Source organism: Vitis riparia, chromosome 8 (assembly GCF_004353265.1).
Source record: "Vitis riparia cultivar Riparia Gloire de Montpellier isolate 1030 chromosome 8, EGFV_Vit.rip_1.0, whole genome shotgun sequence".
Taxonomy (NCBI): Eukaryota; Viridiplantae; Streptophyta; class Magnoliopsida; order Vitales; family Vitaceae; genus Vitis; species Vitis riparia.
In genome coordinates, this window is record NC_048438.1 from 11,576,063 (window position 1) to 11,593,625 (window position 17,563).

The 17,563-nt window shown below is 31.2% G+C and overlaps 1 protein-coding gene across 1 annotated transcript; it reads right to left on the reverse strand.

The window, feature by feature from the left end:
- Positions 1-7,014: 7,014 nt before the first annotated feature.
- LOC117921075 (calmodulin-binding protein 25) lies at positions 7,015-8,241 on the reverse strand. The gene has a single exon (XM_034838856.1). The coding sequence runs from the start codon at positions 7,896-7,898 to the stop codon at positions 7,239-7,241; it is 660 nt and encodes a 219-aa protein (XP_034694747.1). The 5' UTR covers positions 7,899-8,241; the 3' UTR covers positions 7,015-7,238.
- Between the last annotated feature and the right edge of the window lie 9,322 nt (positions 8,242-17,563).

Sequence of the window (17,563 nt, forward strand, 5' to 3'; positions counted from 1 at the left end):
TGAACGACTCGTGAGAAGTCAGAAGAGCACATGTCTCCTCAGATTCCTTACTAGTATCAAATACCTTTTTCGCAGTCAAATATTCACGCAATGTTTCAGTTTCAGAAAGTTTGAAAAAATGAGAGGAGAACGATTAGAACAACAAAAAAAAAAAAGTTAGCATATGAATTAAAAGTAAAAAGTTTCTGACAGCTAATAATTGTATCTAGTACGATAGTTAAGCCAAAAGACCAGGAAACTGTTTTAGGAAACTGTTTTGAAAAATGGACCTGTTTTGAAAACAGTTTAATCCTGTTTGGAATAAAAAATAAGGGTTCGTTTGCTCTGCTTTTTAAAACTGTTATATAAAACAATTTTTGAGAACAAATTTTTGTATTTAAAAAAAAAAAAATTGTGTTTAAAATATATATGTTTGATTGAGTTAATAAAAAAGTTTTTTAGAATAAGTAAAATAAAAAACATAGTTGAAAGTTATTATTATTTTTAATTAATAAAGTGTTTTTTCCTATTAACTTGATATTATAAATATATAAATAATTTTTATATGTATAATTAATTTAAATTAAAATAAATATTTGGTTTTGAAAATTTTATATTAGTTATATTTTTTTTTTAAACAAATGATGACTTTGTAATTATATTAATTTCAATAATTTAAGGAAGAAGAAAATGTTTGCAGGTAGAGGTGTGGTGGTTAGGTGGAGTTCATTTTTGTGGAAATATTAAAAATAACTAAGAAAACACAAAAAGAAGGAAGAGAAAACACGAAAAACAATATATTATTTGAATAATTAAAAAACAATGAAAATATCTTTTTATTGTTTTCAAAAAAAGTGATTTTTGATAACATAGAAAACATAAAAAACAAAAACACACCTCAAACAAATTTTTTGTATTTTTTGTTTTCAATAACAAAAAACAATTCTTGAAAACATGAACTAAACATGTCTTGATTCTCTCACTTCAAAATCATATTTTGCAAGTTTTTGATTTAAAACAATTCATTCAAAAAACTTAAGTTTCTAAAAATCATTTTCTTTTCTTTCATTTCCTAAGCTAAACTTCTTGGTTGTTTGTTAAATTAGTTTAATAACTTAAATTGACTTAATAACTTAATTTAATAAAATAATTTAATGGTATCACAAATAATTTTAAGTAATGAGTAAAAATAATTAATTTATTTTTAAGTCCATTTCTTCATTTTATTTTTTTACTTTAATTTATCTTAATTATCTTTATAATATATTTTACTATTCCACGACTATTATTATTATTTGATTTTTTTACTCTAATTATAATTTATGAAAATAAATATATTTATTTAATAATTTAAAATTAATTTTATCAGATAATAATAATAAATAAGTAATAAATTTTAAATCAATAATTTAAATATAATTTAATTTAAAATTAACTTAAATTATTAAATAATAAATATTAAATTTTATTAAACACTTTCTTCTTCAACCTTGTTCTTAAATTTTATTTTTTTTGAACTTCAAAACAAAAAAAAATTGAAAAATCAAGGTTTGCAACCAGGATGGTGTCGTCGATCGTGACCAACGGAAGCACTCGGTCATGTAGCAGAACGGATTGCACAGCTAGGCACCGTCGTCGGTCAAAGTTAGTCGCACTCTTGAATAATTTTTTTTTTTTTTGAAGTATTAAATAAATAAAAAATTGAGGAAGGAGGTGGTAAGGAGGAAGAGGGAATGGAAGGAAAGGAAAGAAAATGGAAATATATAGGGCTAGGGTTTTTTTAATAATGGATGTAAAATTTCTTTCAAATAAAAAAATCATAAATGAATTAAAATAAGGGTATTTAAAAATGGTTTTAGAAAGCTATTTTTTGAAAATTATATTTTAAAATTATCAAATAGTCCTAAATCTTAATGTTTATTTAATATCTTAAATTAATTTTAAGTTAAATTATTTTTAAATTATTTGACTTAAGATTTATTATTTATATTTTACTTCAAGTATTAAGATTGATCAATAAAATTAATTTAAATTTTATTTTAAATAATTGAATACACATACTTAGTCTCAATAATTTTAATTAATATTTTTATTAAATATATGTAAATAAGGTAAAAGAGTTTTGAGATTAAAAATAAACTAGCTATTTTGATTTAATATTTAAAATTATTTTTAATTTAAGTTATGATATTAAATTAATTTATCAAATATATTTTAAATTAAATCATTAAATTAATTTACCAAACTCAACTAGATCTATCATTAGCGATATCAATGGGGGGTGAGTTTGGGACAAGTTGCCTCCATCCCAACCTTATTCTGTTTATTCAAAATAATTTTTATCTGTGTACCATTTAAAAAATAAAACGGGGCAAGCGGGGCGAGGTGGGTATGAGAAATTCTCATACCCGCCTCCTCTCGCCCCGTTTAACTTTTTTTTGGATTTTTTTAATATAAAAATTACTTTAAAGTTTTTTAATTACATTAAAATAAATATATTTTATAAATAATTAAATTATTATATTTTTTATAACTTATTTTATTAAAAATATTTTTTTATTATCTATATATTAAAAATAGGAAAATAAAAAATAATTTAATTTATTTTAAAAATTAATTTTATATATACTCGGGGCGAGGCAAAGCCGGATGAGGCGGAATAAGGTAATACTCGAACCCGTTATGAACCTGTCCCAAGTTTTAAAAGAAATTCTTAAACCCGTCCAAAATTCATTTATTTAAAATTGAAACCCTATCATTAGGGATAGGTACCCGAAAAAACTCGTTCCATTATCTTTCGTATCCATCACGGGAGTTAGGTCTATGGCAGATTTAGTCACTCGGTAAGAAGTCATGTGACTAAAACCTTCCCTGTCCCATTTCCCTATTATGACTAAATCCCAAGCTTAAATCCCGCTCTGGTTGGGGCCCACAGCCCGATTAGAAGGCCCCTTCTAGATCAAGCCCGGCCCAAAAGATGAGAAGTGACGTCATGCAAGCGCAAGCATGAGATGAGAGAGAGGCCCAACGATGGTCTTAAATGACAAATGGCCCTCCGTTAGTATAACTCTGACATTTGACACTGACTGACAGAAAAGTCTCGGACACGTGATCACCCCTCACTTTTCCCGCTCTCTAAAATCCAATACTTTCTAGGTCAACAACCTCCCCCACTATGAACTGGATGCTGGCCCACTGTTCCTAACGCTGTGGCCTCTCACACTCTACTCCTTCCTCTCCTGATGGAAGAGCTAGCCTCCATAAGCCCGCGACCGTTGGATCTTCATCCAACGGAGGAAGGCTAAGGAATTATTCGGTCCCCATGAAGGACACGTGTCAGGAGCTTTGACACGTAAGAGGGATGTGAGTCAAAGACATAAAGGACAAGACAGTACGATCAAGTACAGCCTCCCATATTTGACCGTTGTATGGCGGTTTCAAACTGCAATTCTCGAGAGTATATAAATATGGGAACTCGCTGTGGGTGTCGGACAAGGAATCGGTTCTTGTCCCCCACTATGTCAAGGACCAAAGCACCTTGTCAATAAAATATTTTTCTAAAAAAAAAAAAAAAAAAAAAAGGGGGAAAGGAGCAGGGGCATAAACGGCCTTTTAAAAGGATAAATGAAATAGAAAGATAGCTAAAAGGCTTACCAAAAGGAGAAAAATATTCAAGTTTATTTATACAGCTATTACGGGGTCTATAAAAGATTGACTTGCATTGACCTAATAAATAATTTTTTTTTAAATATGAAACAACTAAAATAATATATATCTATATTTTGAGTGCTATGATGACCCATTCTTTGAATTATTTACCATTTTTTGGTTGTTAAATATTTTTTAAATAAAGTATGTAGATCTAGTTTTGGAATATTTCTTCAATTTTTCAATTTAGAGTATGTCTGTTTTTTTTTCCACTTAATTCTAAATAATGATTAATGATCTTAAGTATTTGGTTGTTTTTATAATATTTTATTTATAATTAAGTATTAAAAAAACCAATTTGTTATTTTTTTATTTAAAAAAAGTTAAATATTTTTTATTTTTTTATTTAATAAAAAAATTATAATAAATCATAAAAATTAAAAATAAATAAATAATAGAAAGCCTAAAAGTAAATTATTTTCAACAATAAAACTAAAAAAATAAACATCATATTAATGAGTTGATGGAGTTAAAAGTGAAGTTATAATTTTTAATAAATAATATTAATATTATAAATTTTTTATTAAATATATAAAAAAAACCTTTTTATAAATCAAAATAGAGTTTTCTAAGATTTTTTTTATACGAAATAATTTATTTTAAATCATAAGTTTTTAAATAAAATTAATCAATCAGATAGAACTGCCCATTGAATTAAAAAAAAAAAAAAAAAAGTCATATATGATGTGGCCATTGGAGAAGAGAGGCTCCACTAGTCCTTATAAATTTGTTCGAAAGGAGAGATTGATTAATAAAGGAGGTAAACCTAACTTTTAGAGTCTTGATGAAAGTGAAATGTACTGGAATCAACACATAAAAGTTTCAAAGTCTCCGTATTGACTTGTATTTTTTGGGACACACAACATCACTGAGTGAAAGCTTCAGAATCCAAAACAAATTTTGCTCTTGGCAATTTGCATAAGAGGTTGCTTTCCCAGGCAGTGTTTGGGTGGTTGCCACCATTTTAAATACTTTTTTGGTCATGAATCATGACTAGGAAATGTCATGCACTCGGTCTCTTCCAAGCTTTTCTCTCATTAAATTTGGATTGTCCCTTGGAATTTCAGAAATTTGTTTAAAAACCCTTTTGATAATTGGATTAATGGATTAAAAACGATGAAAACATTCTAAATTTGTAAAATTAAAAAATTAATTTTTTTCATTTTTGAGCTAGAAGTATAATCATTTTTTACATAAATACTTTTCAATATTTTCATTATTTATATGTGTTTTAAAAAAGAATTATTTTTGGAAGAAAAATATGAGGGTATTTTTGTCAAAAATGTATATTTTTTAGGTGGAAAAAATGTGAAGAATAGTTTTCAAAATGGAAAAGATTTCGTTCCTTTTAATCGGATATGCCTTATCATTTCAGCGACAGCTCTTGAATGGCATCGTAGAATGGCGAAGGAGATGATGTGACCTGTTTGGAAACAATTCATGAAAAACAAAGCCAACCTTAAAACCCAAAATTCATTCTCAACTCTAAAAGAATTCTAGATTTTTTGTCAAGAGCTTATCAAATCCATCCTCTTCACAAAAGTAATGATAGCCAACCAAAACCACCCACAATTGATTTTACGGCATTGGGTTATGATTTATGCTTTCTGCAAACAAATTTGAAAACCAGGGGTTTTGAAACCCCAAACCCAAATCAAAAACCATCAACCCAAGAGAATTCCAAAAGCGGAAAGGGCCAGACGGTATTGTGAAAGAGTCCTGGTTTTGACATGAAAAATAGTCTCATCCTTCCGTCATTCCGTGAGTAAGGGAAGAAGAAGAAGGAAACAGACAGAGCCAATTTCTAACGCCTTCTGCACTCTCAGGGTCGCCTTTCATTTTCTGATCATGTCATGTGCACCGTCATCTTTCATGATTTCTTTTGAAAGTTTGACACCGACCCCACGCTCCCTCACTTTCTCCATTCATTGCCCTGCCCTGCCCTGCCCTGTTTCCTTCAATTGTACCATTATTTTTTTGTCACCCAATTTCACTTCAACCCCCATACAAAATAAACCAAAACCCGTTTCACAAAGGATCCCCTTTTCAACAAATTTAATCATGCCCAGTACGATTTTTAGTGACATGTTAGCCATGATCTTACTCATTCCATGCAAATCCATCTACTTCAGTCCTGCCCATTCTTATCGGTTCAATCACTCTTCTTCCTCACTTAGCTAATTTTCTTATTTCAATAGGGGCAACTGGGGATCCTTTTATGGGAATTTCCTTTCTTGCCTTGGCATTGGCCTTCTCATATTTTAAGCATTTTTAAAAGTGATGATGACATAGTTTTGAATAATGGGAAAAATCCAAACACTAACTCCACTTTGAATTTTCTAGAAGGAATCAAATGGGTGTTCTTAGAAGGAAATGGCAGGGAGAGTCACGATATTCATCATGATGTAAAATTGCTCAAAGTAAATTTAATTTATGAAAAGAAGGCTTTTCAATCTCAATTTTTTTTTTTTTGTTGTGAAAAAGTTTCAAGTAATTGAAAAGTTTCATCAACCCAAACAACCATGAGCATCCAAAGTGACAGAGCACCAATTCACAAGACCTTGTGGGTAAATGGTCAAAGCCATACATGTGGTGGGGTGTCTTTCAAAGAATTGAATGACTGGGTCAATCGATTCTATCAGCAATACATTGAAGCCATCAACATTGTGGTAACTGGTGAGGGCTTTCCTTCTTCTTTTTTTATTATATTTATATAGATATATTTCTAAAGTATTTTAGTGAATAATTGAAACCAGTCAGGTCAACTCACAAAGGCATAAACGAGTGGCAAGCCTTAAGAATCTTTTATTTTGCCTAGATTTTAATTGCTACCCCATCACATGAAATCTCGAGACCCAAGTCAGCCTACTATCCTCACCTACCGTAATAGAGTACTGTATCTTTTATTAAGCTTTTTGACTCTAGTAAACACTCGTTCCAATATTATTTATTTGTTAAAATTTCGATATTTTTAAATATAGATCACGGGCTAAACATAAAAATACTGTCTACTCATCCTAATCTCCTTTTTTTCCGTCTTTTCTCAATGGTTAAGCAACTAAATTGGACCCTTAATCTCCTTCTTTCCGTCTTTTCTCGATGGTGATATTTGATTAAGCAACTCAATTGGACCCTTTCTGTGACTAGCTTCGGGTCAACTGTTTGTTTATTTGTACAAGATCTTTTCCAAGGGGGTCGGCATGTAACATTGTGATGAAGAAATTTGAAGGGTAGGGCTCAGGATGCCCATTTGTGGTAAATGCAGGCACAAGAATTTAAGGAAGAAAACTGGTCTATCTAGATGAGGGGGGAGAAGGATGAAGGATGAAGGAAAAAGGGTAACTGCGAAAATGCCATTCAAAACCATATACCATATCACCAGATTCAGCACCCAGGAGAAGAGGATATATCTAAAGCCAAACAAATCTCCCAAAAATATAAACATAACCCCAACCATATATGTGCCTCCAACTACAAAGCCTCATGGGCCGAAAAAACAGAGCTAAGAGAAAATAAAAATAACGTACATAAAAAAAGAACAAGAATAAATATCACATGACTTTCCACGACTCCAGAGTGGGAAAGCTCGGGAAAGTTTCGAATTCTAGACCAGTGGCACCGCCATCAGCCACCACGGGCTGAAAAGTCATGGCCCCCTGAGTGGCCGTGGCGGGGCCCATCACCTGCTGGTGATGATGATCAAGCAAAAACTCCGACGTGTCCAGAGTTGGCAAGCAACCTAGCAACCGGTTCCCAGGCCTCTTAGGTTCCGGTTTCAAAATAGGGTTCACCGGCAGCTGTGAGTTACCGAATCTCACGCCGGTCACCTGCTGCACCATCTGGCGGAAGTTGGCAGGGTCCGCGGTGATGAAGGTCGTCTGAGACCGCTTCGACGCGCGAGACTTCCGCTTGGTGATCTTTCCACCGGCCGCCCCAGGAATCGAGGTCCGGCGCTTCGGCGCAGTCTCGTGGTCCGATCCCGAAACGCCGGAAACGCTGGGGGTCTGAGCCGTCTCGGGCTTGAGAAGATCGTTCAGAAAGGGAGAGATCGTGTCGCATGCGACGTTGTCGGGGTGGTTTGAAATAGATTTCTGAAGAGCCTTGGTCAGAGTTTCGGTGTCGCGAGCAAATGCCTCTGATATCCAGGAGTCAGCGAAAGTGTGACGAAACACCCAGGGATCAACACTGGCCAAATTGTCCGATGACGCCATTCTCACCTCAGTACTCAGCTCTTCCTTTTACAGAGACCGTGCGCAGACTAAAAAGGAAAGCACAATTCGAATGCTAGAGTCCTCAACGCATTTTCAAAACCTAGATTATCCAAATTTTATACTTAATACTCCAAAATTATTCTCCAAAACCCAAAAACCACACCAAGATGCGAAATTGCCTAAAAATTGAAGTGCGGATGAAAAGCGAGCGAAGAAATAGGGTTGGATATTGATGAAATCGCAAGCAATAGTGGATTTTCGCCGGGAAAAACAGAGGTCCGGCGAGGGATTAAGGCAGAGTAAGGGGATAAGGCGGGGAAGAAGGAATGAGGAAATGGGAGTGAGCAGATGGATAGAGGTGGGGAATAAATAGGGCGGTGGGAAGAGAAGGGAAACCGCGTTTATCGGGACACGCGTCAGCTTTAGTGTACGGAACACTAACCATGGTTTAGGCTTATTTGACTGCTGAGTGTGGTTACTCCTTACTCTCTCTTCACTTCGTTTCGACTCAAGCCGCGTCATCGGCTCCCCACCACCCCTTTCTCAATCTCAGCTCCATACGCGTAAACACAAACGTCCATTTTCATAATAATATTTTATATTCTGCGAATGCCGAGCACACATTTATGGGAGTCCGCGCCGTTACACTCGTACTAACATGCTTAACGGAAACTTCCCTAGCCGTCACACCCTAAAATGCCTACCAGCTCCTCCTCCTCCTCCTCCTCCTCCTCCTTTCCCTCTCTCCTTTCGCCTTTATTACATATTTTTTCCCCCTAATTTTATAGGTTTTAAACAAATTTGTTATTTTGTTTTTGTTATTTCTGATAAATTAATATATTTCACCACAACTATTTTCATAGCCAGGAACACGTGGGCGCACATTGCATGAAGACGTGGTAATAACCGTCAACAATTTGAAGGGTCTGATTTGTGTGGAAGCGGAGGTGGACATAATCAGAGCCGTTAAATAGTATGACTGGGAAAAAAATAAGGCCACCCACCCCTGCCCCATCCCAAATCAGGGTGAAGTTTACGAGGAAGAAAGGAGGGACACATCATCTAGGATCTTACCTAACATCAATTTAGGCACTAGCACCGGCCTTTTTTATGGGCATTGGACACGGACCCACGACTACAGTCGCCGTTCAACTGCTGTGTGCTCACGTGTTGTCATCCCTGTCTCCCACGTTTTGTGCCATCTGCATTACCATGTCGATGGATGGACGGTCGTGGAAGCTTCAAATCCTAACCCTTGAATAACCACTTGATCTTGAGCTATACATGCAAAAATTCAAGTAAATTTCTAATGAGATTAACCTTTTCTTAGCTAATTAAGACACCGACCACCGCCACCGCCACTGCCACCGCCACCGCCAGCTTCCATGTAAGTCTCGAGGAGACAGCTACTTTGAATTCAACTTCAACTGAAATTACTGTACATTTAGCTTGCAAATCAAAAGAGCATAGAAAGTACATGAAGAAGGAGGCAAGTGTGAAGGCTCTTTTACGAACTGATTTGCTTTATAATAATTTCTTCTCATTATAATCAGTTCATCTGGGATCATGATGGTTTTTCATTTTAGATCATGAGATGGAGCAGAGAAAAATGTAGCTTTTCAATTATCCAATGATATGTGGCATGCTTGTATTTATGTATGAGGGGTATTATTACATTCCATATTCCGTTGGTCTCGAAAAGCACGCCTCACTTTCCATAAAGAACTCACAAATAGGATCGCTGAATTGTCCTTACTTTTACATGTTTGGTTAGGTTGCTTTTACTACGACTTTCGAAATTTTTTTAATACCAGCCATCACCATTAAATCACTCAAAAAATTATTCATATTTGAGATATTTCATTCACCCTATTTTAAATATGAAAAGAATTTGTGAATTTAATTTGACTATTGATTCTTGTCATTTTCGGACCACGTGAAGATGTCCAAAATTAGTCACTTCATTATTCTTAATAAAATTAAAATTGTATTTTAAATATATTTTTTTTTTAATGAAACTAAAGGTAAATTAATATTTTTTTACATTTGAAATCAATATTATTTTAAATATTTATTTATTAAAGAGAGTCGGAAGGAAGGAGGGTGGGCTTCTAGAAGGGGAAAAAAAAAAAGGAGGGCGCCAGCGGTGACATCATAGGAGGACGCGGCATGATGAGATGGTGACGCGCAGGTTAGAGCATTTCTTTTATAATTTTACTTTTTAAAAATTTGAATATAAAAAAGAGAGAAAATAAAAAAAATTAATAATAGGGATAGGATTGAGTTGATAGTTGATGCTTACACCGAAAGCTCTTTACGTCTTTAGGTTTATTCTTTCCCCCCAATATCCACACAACCTAGTTGCCCAAGATACTCCTTTCCTCACGGCTTCCCCCCATCCCCCGGCTCGGCTCCCATCTTGTCTCCTGCCTTGGGCTTCGCGCCATCCGCTCGCTCTGGCTCATTCATCGCCGTATGATTGAAATTTTAAACAAAGTTCCTTTGCTCTGTCATAGCGGCGTCTCATCATGCATTTGCCGAGTTGATGTGATACGTGTCACCACCTCCCTTTACTTGTTTTGTATAATGTTTATATTCTCTATCAGATGATTCACGTCAACGTCTCTGAGAAAACGGTTTTTACCTTTTTAAGGGTAAATTTAAGATATTATCTCGGGGGAGAAGTTAAAAATGAAAAAAAAGACCCATTTAAAAAAATAAAAAATATAGTGTTTTTATTAAATATCTTTTAATTATTTTTTAAGTAGAATAATTAAAATTAAAGTATTGTGAATTATTTTTTATATATACTTAAAAATATAAAAAATAATTTAAGAATATTTAAATTTTTATTTTACAAAATATTAGAAATAGATTTTGAATTTTTTTTTGTTCTAAGATCAATTTTTAAAACTGTTTTTTAGAAACACTTTTTAAACATAATCATAGACTCATTATTGAAACTAAAAGATAATTTTTTAACTTAGAAAGTACAACCAACTTATAGAGGCATCCAATAAATTAATTTAATAACTTAAAGTACTTAATAACCTTATTTAAGTTATTACATAAATTAAATATATTTATTAAAATAGATTAATATTATAACTTAAAGTTAAAAATGATTTTAAACATTAAGTCAAAATAATTAATTTATTCTTACTTAAATGTAAAATTATATTTAAAAAAAACTTGAAATTAATATAAATTAATTCATTAAATTATTAAATTACTTTAAAAAGTTAAATTGATTTATCCTGAAGGGTTTGTTAGTGAGAGCAGCGAAGGATGTTTGAATTAATGCAAGAATTGATTAGTTAAAATTTAAAAGAGATGAAATAATTTTTATATTTACAAATTTAATATTTTTTATATTTTTATTTAAGGAGTAATTGACATAAATACTTTTAATTATTTTAAATATTTATATTTAGGTTTTAAAAGAAAATATTGTTTTTATGAGAAAAGAATAAGGATGTTTTTATCCGAATATGACAAAAAAAATAAAAAATTAAAATTAGATTTTCAATGACCCTTTAGTCAAATAACGTGATGTACAAAACAAGATTGCAAACGATGGGTAATTAATTATTTATATGATGGTAGATGGTTCACATCCACAAAAAACACATTCAAAATCCTTTTTGTTCATTGATAAATTTGATAGGGCTTATGGGCATTACAGTGACCCCTGTGGTGGGGTTCACCCATACGTATTGGATGATTTGTTTCACATTTTTTAGGACCAGTTTGGCCACACATTTTTTTATTTTCTATTATTTACTTTCACAGGCCCATGTCCCTTCCACGTCTCCTTATCTCTCTTGTTGATGATCTGTACATTCTTCTGCCACATCGCCCAGCAATTTTTCCTTGCAATTAATGAATCAATGGGTCAACTTGATGGTCTTGTCTCCAATTAATGCCACAATTTGAACAATCTCTTGTATGATGTTTATCTACAATTAAATTAATTCTCATTATATTATATAGTCTCATTGATGTAAGACTAAACGAAAATTTTCTAAGTACCATTTTATCATAAGCTCATGATTTCATACAAGCGACACAATTTTTCATGGACCGGATTGATAGAAGAGTCACTTGAACGACTTGTGGTGTTTGCCCGAATGTTGGTTCAACGAAAATTTCTTAGTGTTTAGACTTAGTAGGGATTAAATCGGGGAGACTGTGGGTCAAATTGGTTGGGGGAGAGGCCAAGTTTGTGTGGATCGTAATCCAACTGAATCGGGACAGATTCGTGGGGTTGAGTCCTTTACAGAAATTGACCAACCTAGGACCCAACCCTAGCTCTTGCCCCACTCACTCACCCACCCACCTATGCGTTCAAACTTCCAACTTCAAAAAATTGAAGGGAATGGTGCAAAATCAGATTCGTTCATATTTTAGTTGGAATATGTTCAGATTGATTTTTATTAGATTGGAACAAGACTGGTTTCGATGGGTCACCATGTTGCAATCAAGACAGGGTCACCTGCCTCACTGCCTGGGTATGGACCAGCCCTGTCCTTTTATATTTTTACTTGTCACCTGCCTGGGTATGGACCAACCCTGTCCTTTTATTTTTTTTACTTGCGCTTGCATGTAGGTAGTGTGTCTGCGGAGCTGCATTTGAGCTTACCCAAAAGGGAAGAAGAGAAAGGAAAGTTTTGGATAAGAAAGAAAAATGGAGGCATATCATATGCGTTTGGATGAAGAAAGGGATAAAGGAAAAACCAAAACTAAAAGAGAAGAATCTCGCGTTTTCTTTTTCTCCTTTTGTTTTAAATTTTCTCTGGGAATGGAATCAAAGTTGTCCTCTCTTTTGGGTGCAAAAGCTAAGTTCTAATAATGTTTCATCTTCAAAAACTTCAGCTAGCAAATCCCAGGATATGCGTGTTTTCATAAAGACGTGCCACGGCATAATTTTCAATATTATTTAGACAAGGAATAATATTTTAAATTTTTTTAAATGATGTAAGTAAAATCGAGTTTTTAGTTATTTTGATTTTGATGATAATAAAATAAGATTTGAAATTAATGTTTTATATCAAATATATTTAAATAAGAAAATTTCTAAAATGACAAATCACATGGATATTCAAATTGAAGGAAAATCAAGAAGAAAAAGAGGATATCAAATAAAAGATCAATTCAAATCTTTTTATAAAATCTTTTTGCAAAGTTATTGGTGTATTACATTCATATTGCGTTTTATTTTTTATTTAAGTACCTAAAATCATCAAACTACTAAATTATTTTCAATTATTTTATAAACTAGATGATTTCATGTTTTTGTTAAAACTTTAAATCAATTTTTTTTCTAAACTTGTTTTAAAATGTTTTAAGAAATTAAACAAAAGTTGCTAGAGATTTCAGATATTAAATTGGGGTTTTAAGCACTTTATAGTGCAATTGATTGAGGGGGTCAGGAACTCTGATAAAGCTGGTTGGCTAGTTGGGTTTGATTGATAGAAAGTGTATTTAATCTTCTTTCTCTTCCTAACAACTAGGATGTAGTCAATTGAGGCAAAATTTTGATTGGTAGTCGCTCAACATTGAGGGTCTGAAGTCCAATGATCACTTGTTAGTGTAATTAATGCACAATGGATAATAGCTGGTTCGACGAGTTGATCAAACAAATCTCCCCATACTATGCATAGCTGCTAGTTTGGGCTTACAACTTTTATTTAAATGTTCTAAACTTATTGCATTGATGAATGTACAATTATAAATCATTCTTAAATATTATTTGAGCCTTAGGGGGTGTTTTTAGAGTACATTTGTTTTCAAACTTGCATTTCATCTTAATATACCATTCAACTCATGTTTCTCTATATTCCATTTGAACAAATATTGTAAATTAGGAATCCTTTCTTCATTTTTATATTTTGTGAGGATGGTTTAGAACCATGCTTCATATGGAAGAGTTTTAAAATCTTATCTTCAAAAGTCTTGTTGTATAGGGTACTTGAACCATATTCCAATAAGGTTGTTTGAACCATAAGTCTAATAGGATGAATTAGAACCATAATCCCAATTATAAAGCTTGAAGGTTGGGTTGGAAGTTTTCTCAATGGAATCCTCATTCAGTCAATAGGTTAAGGAGAGTTGACATAAGACGAATTGTGCTGAATTACTATGAAAACTAATGTTTGTAATTTTTCTTCCTTATTCCTTTTATTTATTTGCAATTGCTTTTATATTGTCTTTATGATATTATTGTTTATATTATTACTTGCATTTTATCTTTGTTTAAACTTGTAAAAAGTGACTATCACCCTATTCACCTTCCCAAGATGATTACGTTAAGTTGATATAGTTAGAATTTTAACAATATAATGTATGGATAGGTTTAAATTTGAATTAAATTTCAATCAAGATAAATAATTATGATTAGGTGTTCAAATAGTAAGTGTTAAATTGTTTGTTTTTATTCATGTAGCCCTCTTTGGATAGACTTCTAAATAAGTGAAAAACTTTTTTTTAGCTTAATAAAAGTTTTCATGTTTGTTTAACTTCAAAGAGCTTATAACTTAAAAAATAAGTTAATATACCATAGAAAAGTTTTATTTGAAGCTTTATTTTGTCTTATGTAAAAAGTTATTTGTATTTAATTAAATATTCACAATATTAATATTATTCTTTAAAAATTATAACTTTGGTTTAACTTCAAATTTTAAATAAAGTACAAAAATGAGGAAACTATCCTAAATGACCCTTAGATGTTAAATTCTTAATAGTCTTTTTATTAGAGCTATAATTTGGACAGATTGGTTGGGTTGATGGTTGACCCAAGTTTAACTTTAATTTTTTTTTTTTTTTAAAAAAAACCGAATCCAATCCAACCTGACCTCTAACTTAAAGTACTCAATCTAAACTTAATCTAACCTTATTTCTCTTAGTTCAAGTTGAGTTTGGGTTGGTTGGGTTAATTGGGTTGTATGATTCAAAATCTATTTATAATGTTTTTCTTTTTTAAAACATTTTTTTATATATTTATATGAAAATTTAAATGGTAAATATGACAACATTTCAAGAAAGCAACAAATATCTTCCTAAAATAATGAAAATATATATAATATAATATGATTTTTTTTTTAATTTTTTTTAAAAGTGAATATTATTATATAAGATAATATACATTATATTATCAATACTATCAAAACATTAAGTTGAGTTTGGGTTACACTCTGTTTGCTTGAACCGACTTAAATCCTATCCAAATTGAGTTTGGGTTCAAGAAATCTAATTCAAACCTAACTCAAGTATTAAAAATGATTGTCCAAATTGGCCAAAAACATGCGATTGAGTTCTATTCTATTTGGGTCGAGTCAACCCATTCAAATTGCACCTCTAGTTTTTGTGTTAAAAATATTTATAAAACTAATTTTTATGTTTATTATTATCTTATTTTTTTTTAAATAACATATTTTCAAATATCTCAAAATATTATAATTTATTTTTACAACAATTGATTATATAAGTAATTAGAAAATTGACAATTGAATAAATATTAAAGTTTCTAGCTACGTTTAATTACCAAAAAGAGTTAGAATTTTTTTTAAGTCAATGTATGTTTCTATGTGGTGTACCATATCATTTTTAGATTTGTGTTTGGAGATATGTTTTCTTATTGAAATTAATTAATTAATTATTTTTTTAATTTTGAAAAAAAAATCAAATTCTAACTTTTTTATTTTTCAAAATTAATTGAAATTATTAATTCTAATGGATATTTAGATGAACATGAATCATGTTTTTGAATTCTATTTTAAATTTTTTATTAGAAATAATATTGTTTTATTTTGATTTTATTAAATGCTAAGAGGTTGAATTTTGAAAATTCATAGTAAATTTATTTCTAAATTATTTTTCATAATAAATTTATTTCTAATTTATTTATTTTTTTCTCATCCTTGTGTTATTATTTTCATTTTGAATAAAAAATCTATAGAGATTTATGGAATTTATTTTCTTTAAGAATGGAAATAAAACTAGAATTTCCATTTTGAAATTTTATGGATTTATTTTAGATTAATTTCTTATCAAAATTAAGTGATTGTTATATTATGGTGTTTTGTGAGTAAAAATTCATAAATTAAAAAAAATAGATTAAATATTTTTTTTTGAGAAATGAGAAAAAATGGACAAAATAATTATAATTGGATTTTTTTTCTTGATAATAACTTTATTTATGAAAAATTCATTTCTTTTCCCAAATTTACAAAATTGAGTCAATATAATTTGTTTTTAAGACAAGAATTATCTAAAATTTTCCAAATGAAGTTGATGAAAACAGGGTTTAAGTAGTGCAACAAAGTTAAAATGTTAAAAAGAGAAGGAAAAATATTCATTCAGATAATAAGTTAAAAGTTTTCACTTTTTTTTCATTAAGACAAAATTATGTTATAAAAAATAAAAAATAAACTACTCTAAAAATATCTTTAAAACTCGAGTAAAAAATAAGTAAATAACCCCTGTGTTTTATCAATCTTTAAACACACCCTAAAGTGTTCTAGATGACATTTAGATGATGTAAAGGAAAGTAATCTTTTCTAAAAATAATTAATTTTTATTCAAAAAATTATTTGAATTCAAGTTTTTTCTTTCTTTCTTTCTCTAGGGTTGTAAATTGGGTGTGTTGGTCGGGTTCAATTTGATTTCAACCCAACAAAACCTTCTAACATTATTATTCTAAGCTCAAGTTGATCAGATTAATCATGTTCATAATTCAAAATCAATCCATTATGTTTTTTAATTTTTTTTGATATATTTATACCAAAATTTAAATAGTAAATAAGTATATATATTAAAAACAATGAAAAAGTATATGATATGACATAATTTGATTTTTTTTTCTTAAAAATCTAAAAAAATAATGAATATTATTGTATAATATAATATATATTATAAATATTATAAAAACTTCCAGACTAGACATAGGTTGTTTGAATCTTGATTTGAATTCAACTCAAATTGAGTTAATTGAAAAGACCAAATCAAAGTCCAATTTGAGTATCATAAACGAGTACCCAAATTTTCCCAAATACTAGGTTGGGTTAGGTCAATCCATTGGAATTTCACCCATACTTTGAACATTCCAAATAAAAAAAATAAAAAAATAAAAACTTTTGAAGGAAAAAAAAAAGGATTATCTAGAAATTGTACTAATGTACTGCAAATCAATCAAAATTATAAATTTATCCCACGACTTTTCACAAAATCAAAATTCGTGTCTAAAATGAAAGTATTCTTTGAAAGTTCATGTTAATTGCGACACAAGGTTCTAATGTTTCTGAGAAAGCAAAGCTTATGTTGCATCAGAAGTGGCCCTAAAGATACTGCAGGTGTAAAAGGGCTGGACTGGGCTCAAGCTCTGGTCCATTTCTCTGCACCTGGTGGGCCTCTAAGCCTGGCTGGGAATTATATTGGGAAGCCAGTACCCTTTTATGAGGAGGGAGCGACTCCCGCTAGGAGCCCTAGCAAGGCTTCTTCGGGGATGAATCCGAGCCCAGGCCCAAAATTTGGGGGCCATGGCCCAATTAACTCCCTAACGGATGCAATTTTGACAAAATGTAGACACAACCATCACTCCTTGTATAATAATAGTTGAAAGTCTGCCGCCGCCGCCACCACCACCAAGGGGCACCACCACCTTGGTG